The sequence below is a fragment of the Physella acuta genome, unplaced genomic scaffold, assembly GCF_028476545.2.
Source record: "Physella acuta isolate Inbredline_101_S28 unplaced genomic scaffold, ASM2847654v3 ptg000635l, whole genome shotgun sequence".
NCBI lineage: Eukaryota > Metazoa > Mollusca > Gastropoda > Physidae > Physella > Physella acuta.
This window is the reverse complement of record NW_026732154.1, coordinates 17,444-43,663: the sequence shown is the minus strand read 5'-3', so window position 1 is coordinate 43,663 and position 26,220 is coordinate 17,444. Positions and strand designations below refer to the sequence as shown.

General features: G+C 33.7%; 2 protein-coding genes across 4 annotated transcripts in view; both read left to right on the top strand.

Annotated features, from left to right (window-relative positions):
• Nucleotides 1-25,548, top strand: part of LOC131948279 (uncharacterized) — a 38,643-nt gene extending 13,095 nt beyond the window's left edge. For all 3 annotated transcript variants that reach the window (XM_059309816.1, XM_059309817.1, XM_059309815.1), the window contains exons 2-14: nucleotides 4,582-4,675; nucleotides 5,343-5,391; nucleotides 15,415-15,598; nucleotides 19,407-19,537; nucleotides 19,683-19,748; nucleotides 20,575-20,679; nucleotides 21,152-21,254; nucleotides 23,068-23,334; nucleotides 23,475-23,644; nucleotides 23,916-24,035; nucleotides 24,151-24,280; nucleotides 24,380-24,560; nucleotides 24,828-25,548. In XM_059309816.1, the coding sequence (XP_059165799.1) occupies nucleotides 15,457-15,598; nucleotides 19,407-19,537; nucleotides 19,683-19,748; nucleotides 20,575-20,679; nucleotides 21,152-21,254; nucleotides 23,068-23,334; nucleotides 23,475-23,644; nucleotides 23,916-24,035; nucleotides 24,151-24,280; nucleotides 24,380-24,560; nucleotides 24,828-25,065 (1,653 nt within the window). In that variant the 5' untranslated portion in view covers nucleotides 4,582-4,675; nucleotides 5,343-5,391; nucleotides 15,415-15,456 and the 3' untranslated portion in view covers nucleotides 25,066-25,548. The remainder of the gene's footprint in view (nucleotides 1-4,581; nucleotides 4,676-5,342; nucleotides 5,392-15,414; nucleotides 15,599-19,406; nucleotides 19,538-19,682; nucleotides 19,749-20,574; nucleotides 20,680-21,151; nucleotides 21,255-23,067; nucleotides 23,335-23,474; nucleotides 23,645-23,915; nucleotides 24,036-24,150; nucleotides 24,281-24,379; nucleotides 24,561-24,827) is intronic.
• LOC131948269 (ankyrin repeat domain-containing protein 50) lies at nucleotides 36-14,459 on the top strand. Its single transcript, XM_059309805.1, has 3 exons — nucleotides 36-1,301; nucleotides 1,581-2,229; nucleotides 14,347-14,459. Exons 1-3 carry the CDS (start codon nucleotides 42-44, stop codon nucleotides 14,457-14,459), a joined length of 2,022 nt encoding a protein of 673 aa, XP_059165788.1. The 5' UTR covers nucleotides 36-41.
• Nucleotides 25,549-26,220: the final 672 nt, after the last annotated feature.

Sequence of the window (26,220 nt, the reverse complement as noted above, 5' to 3'; positions counted from 1 at the left end):
CAGACATAAACTATGTAAAACAAAATGGACGTAATGCCTTAATGATTGCATCTCAAAATGGACACGACAAGGTGGTAGATATTCTTATTAAAGAAGGAGCAGACATAAATCATGTGGAAGATGATGGATATAATGCCTTAATGATTGCATCTCAAAATGAACACGACAAGATGGTAGATATTCTTATTAAAGAAGGAGCAGACATAAATCATGTGGAAGATGATGGATATAATGCCTTTATGATTGCATCTCGAAATGGACACGACAAGGTGGTAGATATTCTAATTAAAGCAGGAGCAGAAATAAACTATTTAAAACAAGATGGATATAATGCCTTAATGATTGCATCTCAGAATGGACACGACAAGGTCATAGATATTCTAATTAAAGCAGGAGCAGAAATAAACTATGTAAAACAAGATGGATATAATGCCTTTATGATTGCTTCTGAAAATGGACACGACAAGGTGGTAGATATTCTTATTAAATCAGGAGCAGAAATAAACTATGTAAAACAAAATGGATATAATGCCTTAATGATTGCATCTCTAAATGGACACGACAAGGTGGTAGATATTCTAACTAAAACAGGAGCAGAAATAAACTATGTAAAACAAAATGGATATAATGCCTTAATGATTGCATCTCAAAATGGACACGACAAGGTGGTAGATATTCTTATTAAAGCAGGAGCAGACATAAACTATGTAAAACAAGATAGATATAATGCCTTAATGATTGCTTCTGAAAATGGACACGACAAGGTGGTAGATATTCTTATTAAATCAGGAGCAGAAATAAATTATGTAAAACAAAATGGATATAATGCCTTAATGATTGCATCTCTAAAAGGACACGACAAGGTGGTAGATATTCTAACTAAAACAGGAGCAGAAATAAACTATGTAAAACAAAATGGATATAATGCCTTAATGGTTGCATCTCACAATGGACTCGACAAGGTGGTAGATATTCTTATTAAAGCAGGAGCAGACATAAACTATGTAAAACAAGATGGATATAATGCCTTAATGATTGCATCTCTAAATGGACACGACAAGGTTGTAGATATTCTTATTAAAGCAGGAGCAGACATAAACTATGTAAAACAAGATGGATATAATGCCTTAATGATTGCTTCTGAAAATGGACACGACAAGGTGGTAGATATTCTTATTAAATCAGGAGCAGAAATAAACTATGCAAAACAAAATGGATATAATGCCTCAATGATTGCATCTCTAAAAGGACACGACAAGGTGGTAGATATTCTAACTAAAACAGGAGCAGAAATAAACTATGTAAAACAAAATGGATGGAATGCCTTAATGGTTGCATCTCACAATGGACACGACAAGGTGGTAGATATTCTTATTAAAGCAAGAGCAGACATTAATCACGTGGAAGATGATGGACATAATGCCTTAATGATTGCATCTCACAATGGACACGACAAGGTGGTAGATATTCTTATTAAAGCAGGAGCAGAAATAATCTATGTAAAACAAAACGGATACAATGCCTTAATGATTGCATCTCTAAAAGGACACGACAAGGTGGTAGATATTCATATTAAAGCAGGAGCAGATATAAACTATGTAAAACAAGATGGATATAATGCCTTAATGATTGCATCTCTAAATGGACACGACATGGTGGTAGATATTCTTATTAAAGCAGGAGCAGACATAAACTATGTAAAACAAGATGGATATAATGCCTTAATGATTGCTTCTGAAAATGGACACGACAAGGTGGTAGATATTCTTATTAAATCAGGAGCAGAAATAAACTATGTAAAACAAAATGGATATAATGCCTTAATGATTGCATCTCTACATGGACACGACAAGGTGGTAGATATTCTTTTTAAAGCAAGAGCAGAAATAAACTATGTAAATCAAGATGGATATAATGCCTTAATTATTGCATCTCAAAATGGACACGACAAAGTGGTAGATAATATAATAAACGGTGGAGCAGACATAACTTATGAAGCGGAAATAGCTAAAGACACTTCATTTTTATGTGATCGAAAAAATGATTCTGAAGATTGCCTCATTACGTTTAGCTTAACAACGACTCTATTGTTGGAATTAATTGATGCATGTTTTCTTGCATTTGAAAATAAGCACAAACATGTTATTGATATGTTATCTTCAATGAACTTTGAAATTTTTGATAAAACAACATCAACAAAAATGTTTTATTTTTTAATATCTATATTTAAAAAAGGTATTTATAATTCATCAATATTATATATATATATATATATATATATATATATATATATATATATTTATATATATATATATATATATATATATATATATATATATATATATATATATATATATATATATATATATATATATATATATATATATATATATATACATATATATATTCAAATTGTTTTGAATTTTCTGGGCAAAGTTCCTCAGCCACCTCTAACACACTTTTTTTCCGTGGACAAAAAGATCTCCGCGGGTCGGTTGAGAAGATCTTGCGGGCCGTAGTTTGTAGACCCCTGATTTCGAGTATTAAGATAAATTACATACAATGATATTTTCTAGACATGTATATTAAGCTAATTCAATTTAACACGATGATCCATTGGCGTTTGCTATGTGCATCATACTGTATGTTTTATCGGTTTGTTTCCAATTCGCATTGCATTGCATAAAAACAAATTGGATAGAACATCATCTTAGAACGTTGAAATAATTTAGAATTAGTACATTATAAATATTAAGTTTGAAAGGTTCCATGACAAATGATCTCAGGACAAATGATCTCAGACAAAATATCTCAGACAAAATATCTCACAGCGAAATTTTAATAATATGTACGATGAACTTTTTAATTTGACTGTTAATATGGTTTTGTTTACTGTTTACGCAAAAAAAATGTGAATAAAATGAATTTGTTAAACCTAACAAACCATCAAATATTTATTAAACTTTGTAGAAGCATTTGATTCGAAAAAGTAAAAATTATAAAACACACTTACTCCTTTAGCCTGAAAGGTATAATAGATGATAATGTAAAAAACAAATAAAGTAACAGTAGCTATACAACATTAAGGTTCAAAGCACGCGAAATATGTTTTAAAAATGTTAATGGCTCTTCAGGTTTGTAACGGTAAACTATTGTTTTTATTACATCATCAACACAAACATAACGTTTACCTTTCTTTGCTGGCAGGTACATTAATATGATCACACCTCTCCAATACTATGTGATCATTTATTGTGTGAACTGTTGCTCGACATGTCCTAATTTCACATTTACAAATCTCTTTGCCTGCTTATGGCAAACATAAATTCACCAGAAACGAATGTCCTAAAACCTAAAACTAGGTAACGAAAGAGGCAATAACTGAGTAATCACTACTAATACTGCTTTGTTTGATGCACACTACGACAAACTTGCTCCGCGATGACGGCTGTCGTTTAAATAAGCATTTGCCACCTGATCACTAAGGTGTGACCGACGCATAACTATTGACTTTAGATGCTAGTTGTATTGTCCACGGAGGGCGGATGTCTTTCCAATAAGGCCTGTCTCTGTCATCAAAGCGGGCGGCCACCTTGACACGAAGATGTGCCTTTAGTGTTATTTCTTCCCTTTGATCTAGTTTCGTCCACTTAACAAGGGAGAATTGTCTCATGATTGGCAAGCCCACCGTTGCTGTCTATCGAAAAAATTCTTTGATCTTCATACACTATATTACTAATACTAATTTAAAATGTTTAGTACAATATGACACATTTATACGGCAATCATTTCTTTCAATTATTATATAGGCCTATAAACAATATTAAACATAGCAAACAAAACCATATGACAATCAATAAAAAAAAATCAGATCAACTAAAATCATCAACTACACTATTAAAATTTAGGTGTGAGATATTTTATGTGAGATACTTTGTCTGAGATAAATTGTCCGTGGTACCATTTGTCCTGATATATTTTGTCCTGGTATCTTTTGTCCGTGAGATCATTTGTCCTTGAGATCATTTGTCTTGAGATCATTTGTCCTGAGATCATTTGTCCGTGAGATATTTTGTCTGAGATATTTTGTCTGAGATCATTTGTCCTGTCACCGTGTGAAGACTTGTCATTATGTCTTGCCAAAACCAGATACTAAATCCCTGTTTTCACCCTTTACAATAATCTCCTTACAAACTTTTTCCAAAACATCTATCGTAAAATATATTTCATCCCCACCTTTAGGAGTATCGTTTACTGTAACCATTTCTTAAAATTGCCCATTGACTATCGCCTGAAATTAAACCTTACTGTTAAACTAACTGAAACTAAATCCCTCTCTTAACCCTAACTATATCCCTATCAATGGTGTTATATATTTTTCAATGCGTTTCACTTTAGCATCTGTTCCAATTAACCAAAACTCTTAACAAAAACTAACACTTATTCAGACATTAAATTTTAAATTAGCTAAATGCCTGCATTAATGTGTATCAACTTCTAGATTTGAATAATTAATTATAACGAATATGTACCCTTGGGATCAGTATACTAATGCATATCGTATTTTAATTAAATACACAGCACTAAAACAAGATGTACAAAACGACACCAAAAACGAACTGAGCGACTCAACCGTCAGTGTACAAAACGACGCAGATGTACGCAACTTTGAAAGGTAAGAAAATTGTGTAGCTTACAGAAACATGTCTAGACATTTGCAACAAAGAAGTGATACATTATAACTAACAAAAATAACATACGTCAATAGGCCTACATGTATTTTAATACTGACCGCATTATTCAATGTATAACTTCTCACATAGAAGGTACTAGACAAGTAAACACATAGGCCTACCGTGCTGTGAACTTTGTCAATAAATGTAACACTTCCCATTCACACCGTGATCACCCAGTTGATTCCCATTGTGACAAGCGAACTAATTGCGCAGAACATTACCCCGGTAACAGTTACCCTCTATTTTACCCATGCGCCGTATAATTAGTTAAAGTAGGATATTACTCAATCATGAGGATATTACATTAAGGATCATGATCGTACTATTCTAAATATGAAGGCTTTAGAACGATTTGTTACATTTAATTATTTGGACCATTTATGCAATTATCCACACCCTTGGTATCAAAGCATGTCAATGTATTGTTTTTATTTTCTTGAAACTTTTATTACTTCTCATTATGTCGATTTAAAAAAAAAAATACAACAAATAATACACATGTTGTATATATATATATATATATATATATATATATATATATATATATATATATATATATATATATATATATATATATATATATATATATATATTGTATAAAAACAGTTCCATCGATTGCTATGTAAAGATTGTTCTTCTCTCTCACAACAATCAGGTAGGAAGTTTTTATTTTTTTAATAATACATAAACACACAATATATTAAGTGTTAATAGTGTTTACGATTAATTTTCATGACTTTCGTGAAACGGAAATACCTACTCATGGGTTGACCTCCCATAAGCCAGGCAGGCCTCGACGTGGAAAACTGCAACTAGCTGGCATTTGTTGAAACAGTTTCACTAAGATATTGGTTTCAACACTACATGTTGGTCGCGTTTCATCCGTAGGTTCTCACCAGGCTTGTCTTCCCCACCCACCAGGCGTGGGATACCGTGTCCTACCACCTGGTACCCAGTTTGACCGTTGGAGGGGGGGGGGGGGGGTTAGGACCTTAAAAAGGTTAGGGACACAATGTTGCCTCCACGTACAACCCCGCAAATGCCGGGAAGGCGGTTTTTTCGGTCGGGTGCTTTTTACGTTACGGCGGGTGAGCTGAATCTATGGTCATACTTTCCACTCACCGCCGAATAGAGGGTACCAGTTGACCAGGCTAGCACACCTATAACGTAGGGGGATATCGAGCACGTGGTCTTGTCCTCCAAATTTATATTAATTATGATTTTATAATACTATATATCTAGATCTATATTAAATTTGAATAAGGCTATATTTTGTATTAAACAAAAACAACTCTACTTAAGCTCACACTGATTGCACAGTTAATAATCAGCTCAGCTGTTGTATTGTTTGAATTTATTTCGAATGGTTAGTAATTATAAAAAATTAAGGGCTCCATTTAAATTATTTAGTGTATTAAAGTAAATATATTGCAACTAAGACAATAGTGGCTCTTAGAATTCGTTAGTTAAGAGGTTTAAATGGAAAGAAAACCAGCAAGGAAAAATATTCAGGGTGGGAGAGAAAGAAATTGAAAGTCATTTCACATCGCCAACAAACATAATCCAAATGTGCCAAACTGAATACATACTATTCAAGCTGCACGACCTTAACTTCGACCTTAACCAGAGGTTAATGTGTTTGAATATACCCAAGTACAAAATATACAAGCAACCACATCGCATCATATGCAGAATCAAGTCGTCGAGACTCTATAATAAGATATTTTCTATAGACATTTTAGAAGAGTCCCATTTTGAAGACGATAATGGATACAAATCTGGAATATTCGAAATATCCTTTTTGTTTTGTGATAAACCCGTAACACCGGATGTAGTACGTGCATGACTTGAGTTTGACCCTTGTCAGCCAGGCCTCAAAGATAGTTATACAGATTTTCCCAAAAATGTAACTGGTCGGCACTTAAATGCCAGTTGGTACAAGAAAAAAAAACATACTAAGTAATACGACACTGGGTAGTACTAGAAAGTATTATAGATGCAGTTGTCTATTTGGAAAAATGAGGATTGGCGTTCAGCCATCGTGATTCCCAAGGTTTAGGAGACGCTACATTAAATGAAGTCAACTGTTGGAACTTATTAAACTCCTAAGAAAGTTTATTTGCTAAAACAACATTTCATATTCGGTGTCAGAAATGCAACATACTTAAGTCCGTGTAAGCAAAATGACTTAATAAAGTCAATATCAAACCAATTTTTAAAGAATAAATTAAAATAGCTAGATATTTCGCTGTGATTGTAGATTCAACTATCGACATTAGCAGAATGGATACATTTTCTTTTTCTGTCCGATATGTTACTGAACATGAAGACGTCATCGAAATATTTATTCAATTTTGTAAGCTTACTGAAGCTAACATAATTTCAAAACGCTTCTTTCAGCAGTTACAGATTTAGGTCTATCAATGACCATGTGATGTGGTCAGTCCTACTATAGAGCTAACACCATGTCTGTTGAGTTATCAGGCATGCATAAACGCGTTTACACACTTTTTTTGCTTATAATTTAAATGTAATTATCAAAGAGACTGTTTCATCTAATATTCAAAAACAGCATTTTTTTTTTAGTTCTGAAAAGTATTCGTATCTGAAGTCTACCTCGTCTTTCTATCTTGAAAGGGGAGCAATGTAACAGCATAAAACATTTTCATTAACACTAAAACGACTTAGTGATACAAGATGGGTTTCTAGAAAAACAGCAGTAGATTATATGCTGAAGAATTTACCAGCACTAATTCTTACATTGCGAAGAATAGTTGACAGCGAGGTTAACACTATACTTTTTAACAGACTGCCCAAGGGAATATAATGCTCGAGTTAATGGAGACGTTTGATAAGGCTTTTAACGTATCCATTTATTTACAGAAGAGTGGAATTGATGTTTTAACAGCTTTTCGATTAATTAAGATTTTTGAAAATGAGATAAGAAGCAGCAGAAATGAATTTGAATCAGAATTTGAGTAGATTGACAAGAGAAAAGTGATATTAGTACGCAGTGCAAGCAACACAGAGTATATAAACGGAAACGATTCTATGACGAAGGTGCAGACGATACGCAGATATTTGACTCTAAGAAAAAGTTCATTGTTCAAACCTGTTTTGTGTCGCTGGATACATTTGGAGCAATTAGCAGTGACGTACTCGGCTGTTGTTGAAAGTGTAAGGGTATGACCTACTTTGGTCTAGTAATGTTTTATTTTTAGTTTGACATTTGTTATAATACCATATATGGTCTGTGGTGCAATGATCGGTTTTTTTCCGCTGTCTTACTAAGAGAGTCTTAGACTCAGAAATTTTCCATCGAGAGATGATTGATTGTTTCAGACCAGATGACCACCCCAACCAATGGTCTTATGATTTGAAGGTGACCTTCCATGTTACCTAAGTCTATAAATAGATCGCCCACAGGTGTCTCGCGGCAGTCTATGGTCAGACGTCGTCGAGAGTTGATAAGCCCTGTGTGTTGCCGTGCAGTATTAAGTTGTTATATTACTTGTGATTAAGTAATTCTTTATGCTTATAGCAGTGTTATGTATACAGTGGTGATTTTCCTGAAGTGTTTAAAGCTGTGATAGTGTATCATACTATTTATTCCCACGAATTGTAAGTTGGGTTTTGATCATTCTGTATATCCATTTTATTCTTGTATAAATCTAGTGTTCTGCCACGACTTTGTACACTCATTACAAGTTATATGCAGATTAAAAGTTTTGTTGGTATCATTAGTTTCTCTAGTGTTTCCCCTAGACATCCATATCGAGTCCTAGCGAGCTAGTGTGTCAACTTTCTTTTATTTAGGCCTGTCGCCATCTGTGTGTAACCAGTTAAACGAATCCGGGAGCGTTCGCCATCTATCTGGCTGATAGATTGGTGTCCGTTACAAGGGAAGTAATGCAGGAATTCTTATTATTTAGCTAATGACACACCCTGTGTTTGTGGGTTTGTTGTAGAAACGTAAAAGCAGATATATATAAAACGTAAAAGGAGATATTTCTAGTTGAAATTATAATTTTATTTACAACATATATAAATTTATTGAGGTTGAAGCAATAAATAAGATCTCCAAAGTTGGAATAGTTCAGTACATCGAATTTCTTGAATAACACAGGACGACAACAAAATACATGGATGATCCACAAACGTAATGACGTAGTAAGTAGCTTAAATTCATCTATCGAGGCACACCGCTTAACTGATGCCATATAAGTACAATACACCCGAAGTACAGTCTGTTAACGCCCCCCCCCCATCGACCCTTATTAATAAATGACCTCTTTGCCAGAGCTCCCTTGAATAGCATGTATAGGGGGTGGAAGCAGGCGTTGTTCCTGAAATAGTAAAATAAACACAAATGCTGTACCTCTGTCCACCTCTGTCTACCTTTGGCGTTGTAATATTACTTTCTGTGTAAATTGCTAATTGAAAAGAATGCAAAGCTTCAAGCTTTCATTCCGATTACGTTTACCATGTCTTACTTGTTTATATTGTGACTGGAGGGTTTTCTTAACATTATTCTCTTGGATACACGTCTTTTTTTCTTCGGCTTTTTTACCTACATTACTTGTTTTCTCTATTTGCTTGATTGGTACAGAAACCAATTTAATAGTTGTGTAATTAATTTATCTTAGTCTTTGAGAATTATCCTTAATTTGATACTTATTATCTAGACTTCTATATACATCGTTGCAGTTCTACATATCCTCATGAGATCTAGATCTAGAATCCAAATAGATAAAATAAATTTTATAACTGTAGGCTGGAAAAATTGTATTGTATACATTTCATAGCGTACTTAGATCTAAATCAAATTTGACTGAAATAGTTCATTTCTTTTTATTCTAAACACGGCAGATGACGTCATTAGTTAATGTATAAACATTAGTGACGTAACTGTTTTATGCGTTCTTTTTCACAACTATAAACGCTTTTGCTGTTGCATAATTAAAAGTGCGCACATGGTCTTATATATATTAAGATACAGTATATTGAGAAAAATCGCACTTTCCTGTGGCACCGCCATTGCGAAATTAAAAAAAAAGATCAGTTTGTAGAACCCTTCCCTGGAGTGTTGTAATCAACACCCCAAAGTTTGATGGCGATCGGATGAATGGTGAGAAACCGCAATCGACTTAAATTTTTATATGCCGTATATTGAGTAAAATCAAACCGCGCCCTACGGGGGCGCCGCCCCTACGAATTTGAAAATGTTTTTTTTTGCGAAAAACCTTCCCAGGAGTATTCTCAACATCTTCCTAAAATTTCATGGCCATCGTGAGAACGGTGTCACTACAATTCACTTTTATTATTTTTATATACCTTATATTGAGAAAAATCGCAACCTCCCGTGGCGTCGCCCTTGCGAATTTGAATTTTTGTTTTCGCAGAAACCTCCCCAGGTATATTTACAACAACTTCCCAAAGTTTCACGGCTATGTAATTAGACGTGCAGTAATGCATAAAGGACAAACAGACAGACAGACATACATTGCTTTTTACATTTATCAATTTTGAAGCACGCCTATTTCGTTTTGTACAAAATTACGTTGTTTCTGATTCATTGTTAGCTTTTATTGTTTGTGTTATAACATTTTAGTGTATTTTATGTGCAGTATTTCAATGTGTTAATTTTGTGTCTTATTTTTAGCGCAATTTCCATTCTGGAGAATTGTGTTTATTAACCCGTCATTTCTGGATGTGTGTCCGCAGCTTTAAGTCGTATTTCCTCCTCAACGAAGCAATATCGAGGACTAGTTCCAAAAGCAATTATGTTAAGCAAGTTACGAGGATGAAAATAAGCCAAAAAAATTCCGGGTTTCGTTCATGGATTTCTCGGAAAAGCCAAAAAAAACTTTTTAAAAAATGCTGTTTTTGGCCCATATCTCTGCATACAGACCACTTAGCGACTTGAAACATTTACCAATCGATTCCTGCCTAATTTAGAACAATATTGCCGAAGAAAGTTTTCAAAAATATCCTTTCGTTCGGTCACAAAATTTTTTTTTTAATTAATTAAAATTTGGACCAAATTGGTAGGCATGTTTATCCAACCACACCACACGCGTCATCAAGTTCAATAGCTGCGCCATCACGTTCGGTAGCTAGGCGCGCAATGGTTTTTAGTCATGTAACTCTATTGTAAATAAAACATAAGGACATTGCGCTTAAATGTCACTAGACTTTTTAATTAACTTGTTTTTTATTTTTGTTTATTCTTGTCGTTTTACGAGAAATATTACAATCCATAGAAAGTATTATATTCTGATTGTTTTATTCGGTGCTTATTTTTATCTTTGAAATAGTTTCGGCTATTGTTTTTTTTTTGTGTAGGCGAATGTCGAAGCTTGCATATTCTGAGGTGTCGGCTTTAATTTTGGCATTTATTAATATGCAGTTGTGTTGGGTTCAATGTTATCTAAGTTGTATTTGATGTTTGTATTACGTATGCTGATTTCCGCTTCCGTGACATTTTTTATAATCCCTAGAGAGTTGCTTGTGCTAGTGTGTTTAAATAATTTTTACTTTAGTAGTAATGTGTCAATTATTTCTTTATAGGTAAATTGTAAGTGTCGGATTTTAATCGCCAATTCCCTTGTTGCTTAATTAAGATTCTTACTTACTGTAGACTGATATTTTTGTGTGCAGTGTATCTAGTTTGTGGCTGTTGTTCTAAATCGCGTCCTCCAAATAGTACATTGTCGCGTTCCAAGCATCTCTTAACGGTGTGCAGTTTTGTCTTTAAACTTCAATTTGCTGATCTCCACAAGATTTCATTACAATTATCTGCCTTCGTTGTTTAATACCGTCATTGAATTGTGTCTGCCTATGTCGAAGTAATGATTACATTTAAAGCAGAATTCTCAAGGCATTCTTTCATTTTCTTGATGAGTTACCGCTACTTATGCCGCCCCTTATTATCTTTTAGTCAATGAGGTATTTTACCTGTGTCTTGTGTTATTAAAAAAGGTGTTTGATAATTATTCCCTAAGTAAACTGTCATGTTGATTGATGTGGTCGTATTTTCACAAAGATAGTGGGTACAATATAAAATAACGGAAACTGTGAGCAATCGTAGTGTTCTTTTATTTGCGGGCGTCTTTGGAACATTCCATCAGCTCACAGCTCTTGTAGATTCTTCTTGAGATTGACGTGGTGTACCTCACGTTGGCTTCGCCATATCTATACACACATTCAGTGGCGTAGGCAGGGGGGGGGGGGTTAGGGGGGGTTATAACCCCCCATAGACCCCTCGGTATATATATATAAAGTATGAGGGGGGGTGGGTGTAAATCGAAAGTTTGAGGGGGGGTGCAAATCATAACTTTGAGGGGAGGGGGGTGCAAATCGAAAGTTTTAGGGGGAGGGGGGGGGGTGCAAATCACAAAAGTTTGAGGGGGGGTGCAAGTCGAAAGTTTGTCCGCGGGTAAAATTTTGAACCCACCCCCCCCCCCTCATGAGACGATCCTGGCTACGCCACTGCACTCATTAAAGTTTATACCCAGGCATTAAACCGTGGAGACATTAGCTACCGACATGGTTGTGGGTTGGGAACATATCCCTTTGAGCCCGACACGGATAACCGGCTTTAACACTAGGCATGTATATCCATATCCAAAAAGCCGGTTTTCCGGCCCGATTATCTAGCGTCATAGTCCTAGTGGCTGGTATACCGTCTTATTAAATATAATTAGCAGTGTACTGAACAAAACGGCGCATATGTCTTTGATTCTAAAAATAGATTTTGGGGAAAGTTGAAAGTGAAAGTGTTTGCATTTCGTAAAAATACATTGTCAACAAAAAAGTCGGTTATATTGGTCCTAGGACCTTTGACCACAGGTGCTTTGACCATAGGGGGTTTGACCATAGGGGGTTTGACCACAGCGGAGCTTTGACCATAGGGGCTTTGACCATAGGGGGTTTGACCACAGCGGGGCTTTGATCATAGCGGTGCTTTGACCATAGGGGGTTTGATCATAGGGGGTTTGACCATAGGGGGTTTGACCACGGGTGTTTTCTCAGCAGAGGGTCTTTGATCACAGGTGGTCTATCAACGGGTGTTTGATCACAATCGCTGCGTCCGGCTTTGATCATAGGTGTTTTGTCCACATAGGGTCTTTGATCTCAGGTGGTTTGTCCAATGCTGTCCATGTATTTTAAGGATTTATTTTAAAAGTTGCTAAATTATATTTTAAATTTCGACATGATGTAATAATATGTTAAATCATCATGTATAAATACAAGTCATCTAAACTACTCTATGTCAAAACCATGGACATATGGTCAAACAGATATACTGACATATTTGCGTGCTATAGCACATCTGTCATTTAGTTAACCATTTTATGTATTACATCTTTGACTATATCGTTGGCAAGTTTTGTATCATTTTTTATCCTTTATGAATGCTATGTATTTTTAAGTACATCTACATTATTTATTTGTGAAACTTGTTATATGTAGCATTATTTGTGTTTCATTTATATTTAACATAAATCTATGAGGGCTAGCACCAGCCTTTATGTGGAGACTAAACTATAGTTCTTGGCTTTTTTTTAATACATGTTAATTTCTATTAACGTACTCTCAGGAAACATGTATAAAATCGTGTTAATTCTATCACACCTATGATCAAAGCCGGACACAGCGCTTGTGATCAAACACCAGTTTATAGACCACCTGTGATCAAAGACCCTCTGCTGAGAAAACACATGTGGTCAAACCCCCTATGGTCAAACCCCCTATGATCAAACCCCCTATGGTCAAAGCACCGCTATGGTCAAAGGCCCGCTGTGGTCAAACCTCCTATGGTCAAAGCCCCTATGGTCAAAGCTCCGCTGTGGTCAAACCCCCTATGGTCAAACCCCCTATGGTCAAAGCACCTGTGGTCAAAGGTCCGCGCACCGTTATATTATAGTATTTTATTATTTGATTATAATTATTATTATTATAATAGTAATAAATAGATGAGTTACTCTAGTTTTGTCATGTTTAGTAAGTAGTATAAAACAATTGTTGGTATATAAATATTTTATTAGTGCAAACTTTTGTTGTACAAATGTTTTTTTAAGCAATGCCACCGAACCGAAAAACTGTGCCACAGCCAGCGGCTGTGTTCGTTTTATATACATTGTTATGTTCATACATTGTAAAAAAACAAGAAAGAATTTTGAAATCTTGCTGAATCTCGTTTGATACTGAGCCTTGATACTAAATTTGGCTTGATTCTCTCAAACGGTTCAAAGTTATAGGCAAAGTTAGAAGCAGATAAGTGAAAATCGGTTTGAGCTTGGGAGATCAGGAAATGGGAGAAATTAGGTCATGGAGGCCAGGGCTCAAAGGGATATAACACGCAGTGTTTCAAAAAAATCGGATCACTTTGAAATATAATTTTCCCTAAATTAAATTCTATAATTGAGCTATTATATTTGTTAGGTAAGTTCAAGCAGAACGTTATATCTTAAAGGACCCAAGTTTACTTTATTACACAGCGTCGACTCGCATTATATGCCAGGCCTCAGTTCAATGCTGTACTTGTGTATCTGAGCGAGGATATACAAATGTGAGGCTATATTTTGTGTATTTTTCTCCAATCAAGCCACTGCAACTGCAAAGAAAAAGTTAAAGCTTGACTATGGGATCCAAAATTTCGCCGACACTTGCCCGAATGGGACAAATGCCCAAATGGGAAAAGATGCACGAATGCTATGAGCCGTTTGCCTGAAAAAAAGTAATATAATAAATTACATTCTGAAAAATGTGAATTAAACATTTTGATCATTTTAAGCATAACGGTAATACAAATCTAAGCAGAAGTTTGGTTACATAAATATATTTATATATGTAGTGAATGAGTAAAGGCGGGGTCAAAGTTTTTTATACTGTCCTGTTCGTCCCTGTTCAATCTTTGTACTCTGAGGTGTGTCAGTCCGATTTATACATGTTTTGTGTAAGGTTATATTAGATGTGTGACAATGTGTGTGATTGCCTCAGTTAAGTCCAGTTCTCCCACAATGGTAGTGTAGGTTAGTTCTGTACTGTTAGATAGCCACAGTATCTTAGTTTGTATAGGTTAGTTCTGTACTCTTAGCCACTTTATCTAAGTTTTTGTACTAGCTTATGTATTTATGTTTAAAATGGTTTGTGTTGTGTAGATAGTGTATATAGTATTAAAATATTTTATTATTAACGAGCAGTAGTTTCATTTACTTGTGTTTTTGTAACCCGTTTGTGGTTGTTTCGACTTATATGTTGCGTGATTCACTAGGTCACCAGTAAAGGCGTGTCCGTGTACATATAATTGATGGTCCCGTCCGTGATTTGAACTAGACTGGGTTTTTTTGTCAGTGTCTCTCTGTCTACACATCAAGTTAGGTTATTCTCGCTAGTGTGACCCGTAAACAATCCAGAGAATGGGCTGCATCTCTCGATAATTGGGCTGTTTCTATGGCAGTAACAGTTATACATGCATTAACGTTGCACATTTGCATAGCGTTATAAAAAAATAATTATGCTCGTGTTAATGTTCGAAAACGATTTGCTTTAAATATAGTACTTCATCTTGTTTAAGTAAATGAAATAGACATAGTAAAATTTAGCATTGTATTGTGAATAATATTAGTCATTTAATAACATCAATAATAAAATGCAATTTGTTTACTTCCAGACACCAAGCTATGATGAATTAAAAGAGTTTGTTTGTGATGTTATGTTAGAGCTTTCTAACATGAGAGACTTTAATGCTTTACATTTCTTCGTGTGTCAGAGATGTTTGAGGACAATTTATTCTACTCTGAATGCGGAGGATCATCAGAAGTTTTTCACACTACTTTTAGATCTTAACTATGCAGGTAATTTAGTTTTACAGCCTGCAGTCTAATTATAGTAAAAGCTGTGGTTTAGCTCACATTAAAAAGTTTATTCTGTTTGTTTTTAACAAGACTGGTAAATTGAAAAGCCGTATGCTATGGACCATCAAAACGCACATATAAAGGTTACGATCATGCTGCTACTTGTATGTTAAGTCACTGACTGTGTTGCTCAGTGGCGTAGCCAGGATCGTCTCATGGGGGGGGGGTTCAAATTTTTTCCAGCATTTTATATATATATATATATATATATATATATATATATATATATATATATATATATATATATATATATATATATATATATATATATATATATATATATATATATATGTGTGTATGTGTGTGTGTGTACATATGCATGTGTAAGTGCGTGCGTGTAAAGTATTGGTGGCTGGTGACAATAGAAACTCGTGGGTGCCACCGACTAACTTATCTTAGTATTAGCTATTGTTTTGTAACAAGTAACACATGTACACTATCGTAAAAAATTTATAAAAAACAAATTTCCATCATTTTCAGCAGTTTTCTCCAACTAAAAATTTCCTTGTCGGCCGCAAAATATTAGAGATTCTATTATGGGCGCTAATCTTAAACGATTTTCTTGAATTTGTTGACTTATGATAAATTTAAGGAGATTTTAATAAGTTATTTTTTTTTCTCCATCACCGATTTACGATTTTGGGAAAGTAAAATTGCTCTTTTATGATACTCACATTGCTGGTGCTCATTAAACTTGTCTGTTGCCTTTTTCCAGTTTGAAAATGAAATTTTTGATAGCTTATCCATAAGCTGACTACCTACACCACGATAATTTAAACTAATCAAAACACAATATTTGCAAAATGCGCCATCAAGTAATTTGGAATAAGTCAACCAGTTCCACCTAAGTAGCCACAAATATTGAAACTTTAAATTTCTTTGTCCGCTTGCTGGAAATTTTAAAAGTTCATCAGGACGCCAGATGTTTTCTAATAAATACAACCGTGTATCGTCTGTTATAACTCCTTTGATAAAATTGCCGATATCATTTGCGTAAAAAACAGTCGAAGGTGCTGAATTTATGGAAATTTCTTGATGTAATGTACTTTGAAAAGCAATAGTACCATCTTCATTTTTATCATTTTCAGTTTTACTTTTCTTTGTAAAGAAATCAGTTAATAAAGTAGTTTTTAATTTCCTTTTTCCATCCGCCATCATTAAAATGAATTTAAATTGCTTGAAGTAGTTAAAAGATACACATTAAAACACGACTATACGAAGAAGAAAGCAAATTATTATTGGTCTTCTATTCTGTCTAAATTGACTACTGTAGGTTCCTGGCTTTACATCTATATTTAACCAAATACGCAGTTTTTTTTATATAGCCCACCAACACAAAGTTTTGTGTCAACAATTGTGTGTCAAGCCCACGCCTTCCTGCCAGATGTGCATCCGGTAGTATTTTATAATTGATACGTACCAATATTCATCCCACCCTCACCCCCTTTTACACCCCTTAACTGATAACCTTGTTCAGCTTTCCCTTCGCCTATTGCGACCCTGAGTGTTTGTTGTTTAAGCACTGAATGATAGCGACACAAGTCCATCGTCGTCAATAGCTGTAACTTAACGTAAAGGATTGTCATTTTGAAGGTTCTACCCCCCCCCCTCCCCTCACCCCTGCCTACTCCTCCCTCTGCCATCTTTATCATTTTCAGTTTACTTATCTTTTTAAAAATTAAGTGAAATGAATTTCAAATGGTTTGAAGTAGTAAAAACATACACATTATAGAACCTCAATGCGAATAATAATCAATTCCTTTGTTTGTTTTTCATTTCTAGACGCTTTCTGATTGCACTACAATCATATTAGACAACAAAGGCCTACCCACGTAGCCCACCCCTCCCTTTCGACACTCCTTAACTGATCTAACCTTGGCCAACTTTCCCTTGGCCTACTGCGTTCCAGATTATTATACTTTACTTTAGCGCGATAATAAAATTCATAACTAATTCTACAGGCAATTCTCATCACAATGATATACATTGTTGTTCTAGAGGCTGCCAGGCTTAAGTGTTTAGTGTTTAAGCCCTAAATAATATTGACACAAGTCAATAGCTATAGCTTAACGTAAAAAAGTAGTCCTAACCCCCCCCCTGCCTACGCCACTGGTGTTGCTACTTGTATGTTAAGTCACTGACCGTATTGCTACTTGTATGTTAAGTCACTGACTGTGTTGCTACTTGTATGTTAAGTCACTGACTTTCTAGCAGACAGATTATTGTGTGGAAAAACATATAGCACTACTTGAATAGTACAAAAAACTAATGTTTTATTGATGACAGCAAATCTGAAGTTCAATTGTACGCCTATTATATGCGAAATTGCTGATGTAACGTTTTATTATCAAAATGGCCCCGTATGCTCGATCCGTCAAAACGCCAGTGACAAATGCACCCCGTCAATTAGGCTCACGACAAATAGACTTCTGTCATTAGGACTCCCGACAAAATGTCCCGTGTCAAAATGGTTCCTGTCTCGACAAAAATTCTTTAACCCTAACCCTAATATCTGCGCTCGCTTTTAAGCATTATTTATTCTCTGGTTTAAATAAAACATTCTCAAAGTGTTAAAATTAGTCGTATTTGCAATTAGGAGTTCAAATTATTTATGAATTTTTTTTGTTTCACGAAGAAGCTTTTTATTGAGGCATTTAAAAGTGGCCATATGACATGTTTGACTGGAACCAATATATCGGGGATAATTTTGTCGTTGGCCAAATTGTCTGGAGCAATTTAGTCGTAACCTTAACCACAACCAGAAACCGAAACTCAAACATAATTATGAACAGAAAAATACCCCTATTTCAATTTCTATCCCCATAATAATACCTATGATTATTCCTTATGCTATTGCTCTCGTCATCCCATCCCTATGTTAGACATACCCGTATCCGTATCTCTATTCCTATCCTATTTTTTTGCCTATTGCTATTCCTATCCTATTACCTTCACATGTAGTTATGCATAACCTTCTACTTGTATTTATGGTTATGCGTATCTTAAACTAACCCGCTTCTCTATTGCTATCCATATCCAAATGTATTTTCCATAACCTTAGCAATATTCATTCTCCTATTTATCTCCCCATCCAATTTCATGTTCCCCAACTCTATTCATATCTCTTACATATACTTGAAGCCCTATTAATGTTTAAATCTTTACCCGTTATTTACCATTTGCCTATACTATGTGGGTACTTATTCCTATATTTACCTTATATCTTCATCCAAGCAAATGGTTGATGATTGAGTGGGGGGGATATCCTATTGCATTTGTTTGGCCGAGGTTATTTTGCAGGCGATTGACTTGATCTAAGGAGGGGGGATAATTACGGGTAGAAGACTGGCAATTGGTAGGAATAATTAATAGACTAGTAATGTGAATCTCCCGACACATTCTTATTCTTCTGTCCCTTTCCAATCCCACACATCTACACAAATAGATATCATCCCTTCCAAGATTTTAACAACGGACAGTAAATCATAATCACACGCCGACATTCGGTACGTAGGCTACGACTAAACAGCTTTTGTCTTTTTTATAATAGATTATAAACATTAAACCCTCACACAACACACTAGTACTTCCTTCAGCGGCGTACACTCCACCGAAAACCAAAATTCGAATGTGTGGATTATAACATAATAAATAGTGTTAAGTCAATGGTTAAACGATCAAAATCAGACGAAGAAACAAATAAAAGTAATAAAAAATGAAGCACTTTCTTGACATATTATCGTTACAGATATTACATCAAGATGTTTAAGAGATGAAAATCTTCTTGATACAACAGCACCAGGTTTTACTTTGTCTTTAATCCGTAATGTGTTGAATCTTTTGGTTGGCGGTAGTCATTATAATACAGAGTTTGGTTTGGTAATTATTGCACGATCAGTTTTTTTTTCAATTCTTATTAAACAGATATGTAGAGTTACATAGTTTAAAAATAAATTTTATGATAATTGGACAAAACAAAAAAGAAAGTAGTTTTTTTAGAAGTTTATTTAATATACAATTGTAGATTTTGGCCGAGAAGGACGCTGTAAAGACATTTACAGATTTCCTCATCTCTCATAAAAACGTGCAGGTATAGTAATTTATTGATAGCATTTTTAAAATACGCACTTAGTAATTTGTTTCATTTCTATTCATAACTTACCTAATTATTTATTTTACATTTTTTTGCTTTTATTGATGAATGAAAGTGAGGCAAATACCTAAGTTTCACAATAAAATTTAATTACATAAATCCTTATTTTTTTATTACCTAATATTTTCAGATTAATGGTTATTTATTAATTTATGTCTATTGTATAAAGATTGCCTTAAGTACACATGTTATTTATTTGCCGAGATCAGAGCACAGGTTTACTTTAAGACGACTCTTTATATTCTAGTTTAACTAATTCTTGTCAAAACCCAGTTTAACTAAAGAGAGAGCAGTCAGATGTTTAATAAGTGTGTGTCTTGCTAAATCATGTACATCTGTATATTTTATCGAACGCTTTAGTTAACCTCAATAAGGTTACTACAACGTGCACACATACCTAGGTGACCTATATATGAAACACATCTGCAACCCTCGCGCCAAAGTCGGATTCCACTAATCCCTAGCTTTCTCGTCAATAGGAGTGCATTGTGTTATTTTTTGTTGTTGTCGTTTTCCAAAATTGCATAAAATATTAGTTAGACTGTCATTTCGTTGAATTATACTTACACTGATAATGTACTGATGATGCTTAACAGTGTACCTTCCTCTTCGTTTATTTCCCCGACAACAATTTGGTGTTATAATTGATTTCTATTGTCACATGACTAAATCATGATCAGCTGACTTGATATAACATTAACATCTCTTCAAATCATTAGATGTGATTGAAAAAAATAATTAATGTCAATGTTTAAAATTACAGAACTCCCAATCTAATTGGATCATTAGTAAAGTTGTTGTCATTTTATATAACATTGCCAGAAGGAAGGAAGCGAAGAAATTTTTCTCAGTAAGCAACACATACGATGTAAGTAAATGACAAAACACACTTTTTCAAACGCTGGACTAGTATAATCGTTGACTGAATCCGGGGCTCAACCAGTAGAGCACGGATGGGCACCTAAAGTTTCCCAACGGTCCCCTGTATATCAGGCGTCCTCTCATCCTTCTAATTTATTTTCTTCTGCTAGCTTAAAGGACGTTCATTAGGCCACCCGGCTATCTGACTAGTACCTGATTCAGGTTAGGGAAAGTAAAGACAGCTGAGTCAGAGCTATCCTCACTTATACTATTTTGCTACCTTACTAAACAAGTGCTCTTTACTTTCACCTTTCAACCAGCTCTTGTGTATTCATATTTTTTTTTACTAATTGTTGAATAAAATTTAACTTACATTTGAAAGTACTACATATTTTAATTTTAAATACTACAACAGACTAAGTTTATCCTTTCAAATTAACATCCTTTTATAAAATCTAATGCATGTTAATGTTCACTAGGTAATTAAAAACATGGAGTTTAAAGAAGAAGTCATATCAGAGTTTGCAACACTTCTGCTATTGTTTATAGAAGACGATTCTACCACAGATACGGAGGCAAAAAGTAATGATTTAAACTGTTTTGTGTAACATGTTAAATGGATTGTATGGATTTACTTAACTATTACACATAGTGTAAAAAATAGGCTCAAGATATTATTTGTACACATATCTGTCTTAAAGTTTATATTCTTATCATTAAATTAACACCAACGTTGATTATAAATAGCAATTAGGTTATAAACAGACTTACTTGTCTAAATTAAGTTTTTGACTTCGACAGGAATTTGTATCTTATTACCAACATTCATTTTCCCCATATAAAACTAATTTAGGAAAAAAAAATAATGTCAATAAATGTCAATACAACATAGTAATATATACTCAAGGCATTATCACTTTCGAAATGAACAATTAACCGGCAAGTGTAAAAACAAGCAAAAAATTAAATTAAACATAAAATAAACCGGGAGTGGTCTCGATTATTATTATATAACACTACGGGGGATGTCAACTCGGGATATAGGCATGATTTTTAATCCATTGCAAAAAATTGCAAACAATACGGGTATAATAGTGAAGACAAAAATTAATACTTTAAAAATGCATGTATTTTTTTTAAGGAGTCGATAACAGCGTAAGTTTATTTGCAAATTCCCACTAGTAGTGAATGAACGAGAAATAACAAAAAAATGAGGAGTTATTACTTACTACTCCCGGTCAACAGAAATTACTCAAATTTTGAAGGAAGATATAGTGGTCGGCGTGGTCGAGTCGGTAAAGCTCATGGTTGCTAAACCGAAAAGTCACGAGTTCGAACCTTCGGTCAGATGAGGCTCTTTAGCTGGGGACAGCCACTCTTCTAGGAGAGACAACTCCAAAACCTTGTAGTTTGTTCTTGGTTGAACAAAGGCTATGGAAGCAAATCCAAAAAGAAAAGCAGGCTGAAATCGGAGTCAATGGCCTCAATGGCGCATAACCAGTTGACACGTAATGCTTAATTGTGTAGGAGGCGTAGTCGAGTCGGCAAAAAGCTCATGGTTGATAAATTTGAACAAAGTCTCGATTTAAAACCCACAGGCAGATAAATCTCGATCCCCTTCAACACTTATAATTAAGAACGAAGAAGAAGAAGAAGAAGGGAGATATAAACTTGGATGTTTTATTTGCAAGTGAAATTATATTTATCCATCTCAAACAGTACTCAAGTTATAAGCTTTTGAAAAAATTGATCGTAAAATAAGTGCCACTTCTGGTTACTAGAAAGTCGATATAAAACCTATATATGAAATGTCATCCACCTAGCTTTAACGTTACTCAAGTTACCGTGTTTACAGACACACATACACACATATACACCCAGACATATGGACAAGATTGAAAAATTATGTTTTTCCGACTCAGGGAGAGGTAAAACGTCGAGATTTACACAAATCTCGATTTATTTATTTGCACGATTACAAGACTTTCTCTATACTTCGTATACGAGAGAGTAAAAAAGCAATTCAGTGTATAGGATGTGGAATTACCCAGTGTGTGGAATTACTCCAGGTTACCCTACATCGGCGTTTTAATTAATATAAATACGCTATACTTAGAATTTAGAACGTTTCTTAATACCAACTTTACCTTAGTTATCTCTTCCGTAAGAATGTTATCTTTTTAAAATACTGCATTTGTACAATGTGCGTATTAAATATGTTAAAACAGGAAAATCAAAACGTTCTTTGCAAGAAACTTTAATGCAATATGTTACAAAGAAAAAAATGCTACATGGATATTCACGATCTGAGCTGCTTCAAGGGCTGGCTAAAATCTTAGAACAAAATGACGACGAGTTGAATAAGGAAATCATAATTGTTTCTTTCTACTTTTAGCTAAGGCTGTTCAGTTTTTGCTTCAAGTGTATCCACAACTAAAAGAATCACTAACACATGCTGGTAATGCTGAACAAATATTTATGACGGAATGTTTGAGAGAACTAAGTAGAAATAAAGAGGGAAGTGAGAAAATCATCACAGACGAAGAATTAAATGACACGTTAATAGCTTTAATAAACAGCCATAATGGGGATCTTTCTGCTAACGTACATTCGATACTCTGGAGAGCTGGACGTACAACAGGAATATTGCCATCTAAAACAGGTTAATAATTATAATTGATGATTTTAGCTAGTATATTAATAATTTAATTAATATAATTTTATGATATTATAATGAATATTTATTAATTGTAGAGTGTCCGGGGTTTATTCATGATATAAATTTTTTTTTAATATCTATAGATGTTGTGCTGTCTGATGAGTTCCCCAAGAAATTTGAAATTAAACCAATGCCGTTAGGTCAAGGAGGTTTTGGTAGCGTCCATCTTGTTGTCGATATAGACCAACCAGATGATGAAAAATTTGTTGCAAAGAAAACACACGCAGATCCAAAAAACCAAAAGAAGTGGATGGTACGTAGGGGCGATCATATGATGACATGCGTTAGAAATTTGTTACGCTAAATTTTAAAATGATAAAGCAGTTATGTTACATGTAAATATGTAGCATATCATTAAAATGTCAATTCTCTAATTTTATAACATTTTATATTGAAAATTAGTCATTGTACTAACGTATTTTTAACAACTTCTCTGACATATACCATGTATTGTTCATGTATATATCTGATCACGTGCACTTGAATATTTACAAATGTACACATATTCTGTTTATTTTTTATAGGAGAGCTTACAATCAGAGGCTTCAATTTTAATTAAACTGAAACACAAAAATATCGTCCAGTTTCATGGGTATCAAATGAAAGAAAATGAAATAATCTTATTTCTGGAGTATATAAAAATGGTAAAACATTATTTCTTTATTATTATTATTATTATTTGACACTCACATAAGAAAATTAAAACTGTATTAAAATGTCAGTTGAGTTTTGCTGACAATGTTTGTGTTTTATCTCCAGGGCACCCTCTCCACGTTCATCAAACAACACACAAGACTCAATGAAGGTTTGACCAGACAGTTTACAATTCAAATTCTGGAAGGCGTGAAGTACCTACATGAAAATAATATCTTGCATTTGGACATCAAAGGTACTACAAAATAATATAATTATTTTTAATCCAAGTGCAACCATTTTAAAAAAGAACTAATTTACAGAATTTTGAGCAAATTATTTAAATTTTTAACAGGTACTAACATTCTAATGGTGGACGAATCAAGCATTAAACTTACTGACTTTGGCCTGTCGACAATACTTAACGAAGAAGAAGGAGTTGAAGCAGAAAGGGGCACAACTCGATATATGGCTCCTGAGATGATTAACTGCCCTGATGGGAGAATATTTAAACATTGTTGTAGCTTGGACATTTGGTGAGAATGTTTTATTTAAATAATACTTAAGTTAATATAGGTTTAATAAAAAATAAAAACAATTCTAAAATCTATAATGCATTTCTTGTTTTAAGAACATCCAAATGTATTATTTTTATACCTAAGCTTCACAAACAATTATTATTGTTGTCATCTTAACCTAAACAGATATGTATTCTGAACAATTTAATTTCATTGTGCACAAATATTTTTTTCTATATCCCATTTGTGTAATGTATAATATAATACATTTCAAAATTCGCCCAGGAGTGTGGGAAGTACAGTTGTTGAGATGATAACTGGATCACCACCAAACTCAACAACGACATCAGCCAATGTACTTTTTAAAATCGCTATGCTGCAGAGACCAAAGTATGAGCTGTCAATTACATCATCAAAAAACCTGCGAGATTTTTTAGAAAAGACATTTACACCTGAGGCAGAACAAAGGCCATCAGCAGAGGATTTATTGAGAGAAGACCCTTTTATAACAGGCAGTTTATAAATGATGACTATTATTGTTCAATATGTGCTTATTACTGCAAAGAATATTATTCATCTTTTTTTTGGATATAAACTTGTGTTGTTCGAGGATATGAAAATGTCGAAAACATGTAGAATAAATATTTGAATAATCCTAAAACAAGATACACCTTTTAAATACAAATGTGTATTTCAAATTAGCAATTTACAATGCACAACAATAGGTATCAATTTTTAGGATATGTCTACTGTGAGAATATATATTTATTAAACATCCTTATGAAACTATTTTAGTCATATTTTGCAACGTTAACAGAACTTGTGCAAATTTATACATTAAAATCAAAACAATAACTACATACGTGTAAAAAATTTCAATTTTTACCGTTGTGTTTCTTAATCCTAATAAAATATACTATTAGCTATTTTCATTTCACATAATATGAATGTTTAAAAGCTAAGACTTCAATCGCAGAATATTAAGAAATACACACACACACACACATATATATATATATATATATATATATATATATATATATATATATATATATATATAAATATATATATATATATAGGCCTATATGTGAAGATGTGTGACAGTGAGAAGGGAAGGGGAACGATAAAAATCGTCAACGTCATTTATGGATGACCTCGAAATCCAGAGTTATTCAAGAATAATGATCTGTCAATTACGAAAGGATAACTTTACTTTAAAAAACAAATGGTTATGTACTTTTTAATGCACTTTATGCTTACTTATGAATAAAGTAATGCATGAATTAATTTCATATTTAAGCAATCAATCTAGTTTGCAACAAATAAAGTCAAGATTATAGAAAATAGTTTTATAGAACAATTATGTATTCAAATATGAATTATTACATGGTTGAAGAGAGCAAATACAATAGCATGATGTTATACATTAAAACACATGTTTAGTTCTTGCTATAGATCATTGAATCTGCATTATAACATATATTATTTCAGCCGTTGTGGTTATACTTTGCTTATTAAAGTTATTTTGGATAGATTTTAAAAATTGTATTGTTTTCATCATATTTAGAGTTATTATGTCAGTTAAATTAAAATGTATTCACTGTTACTAAGCATTTGATATTACAAACAAGTGTCTTAACATGAATGAATGGAAATACATTTATTAAACTTTAATTTT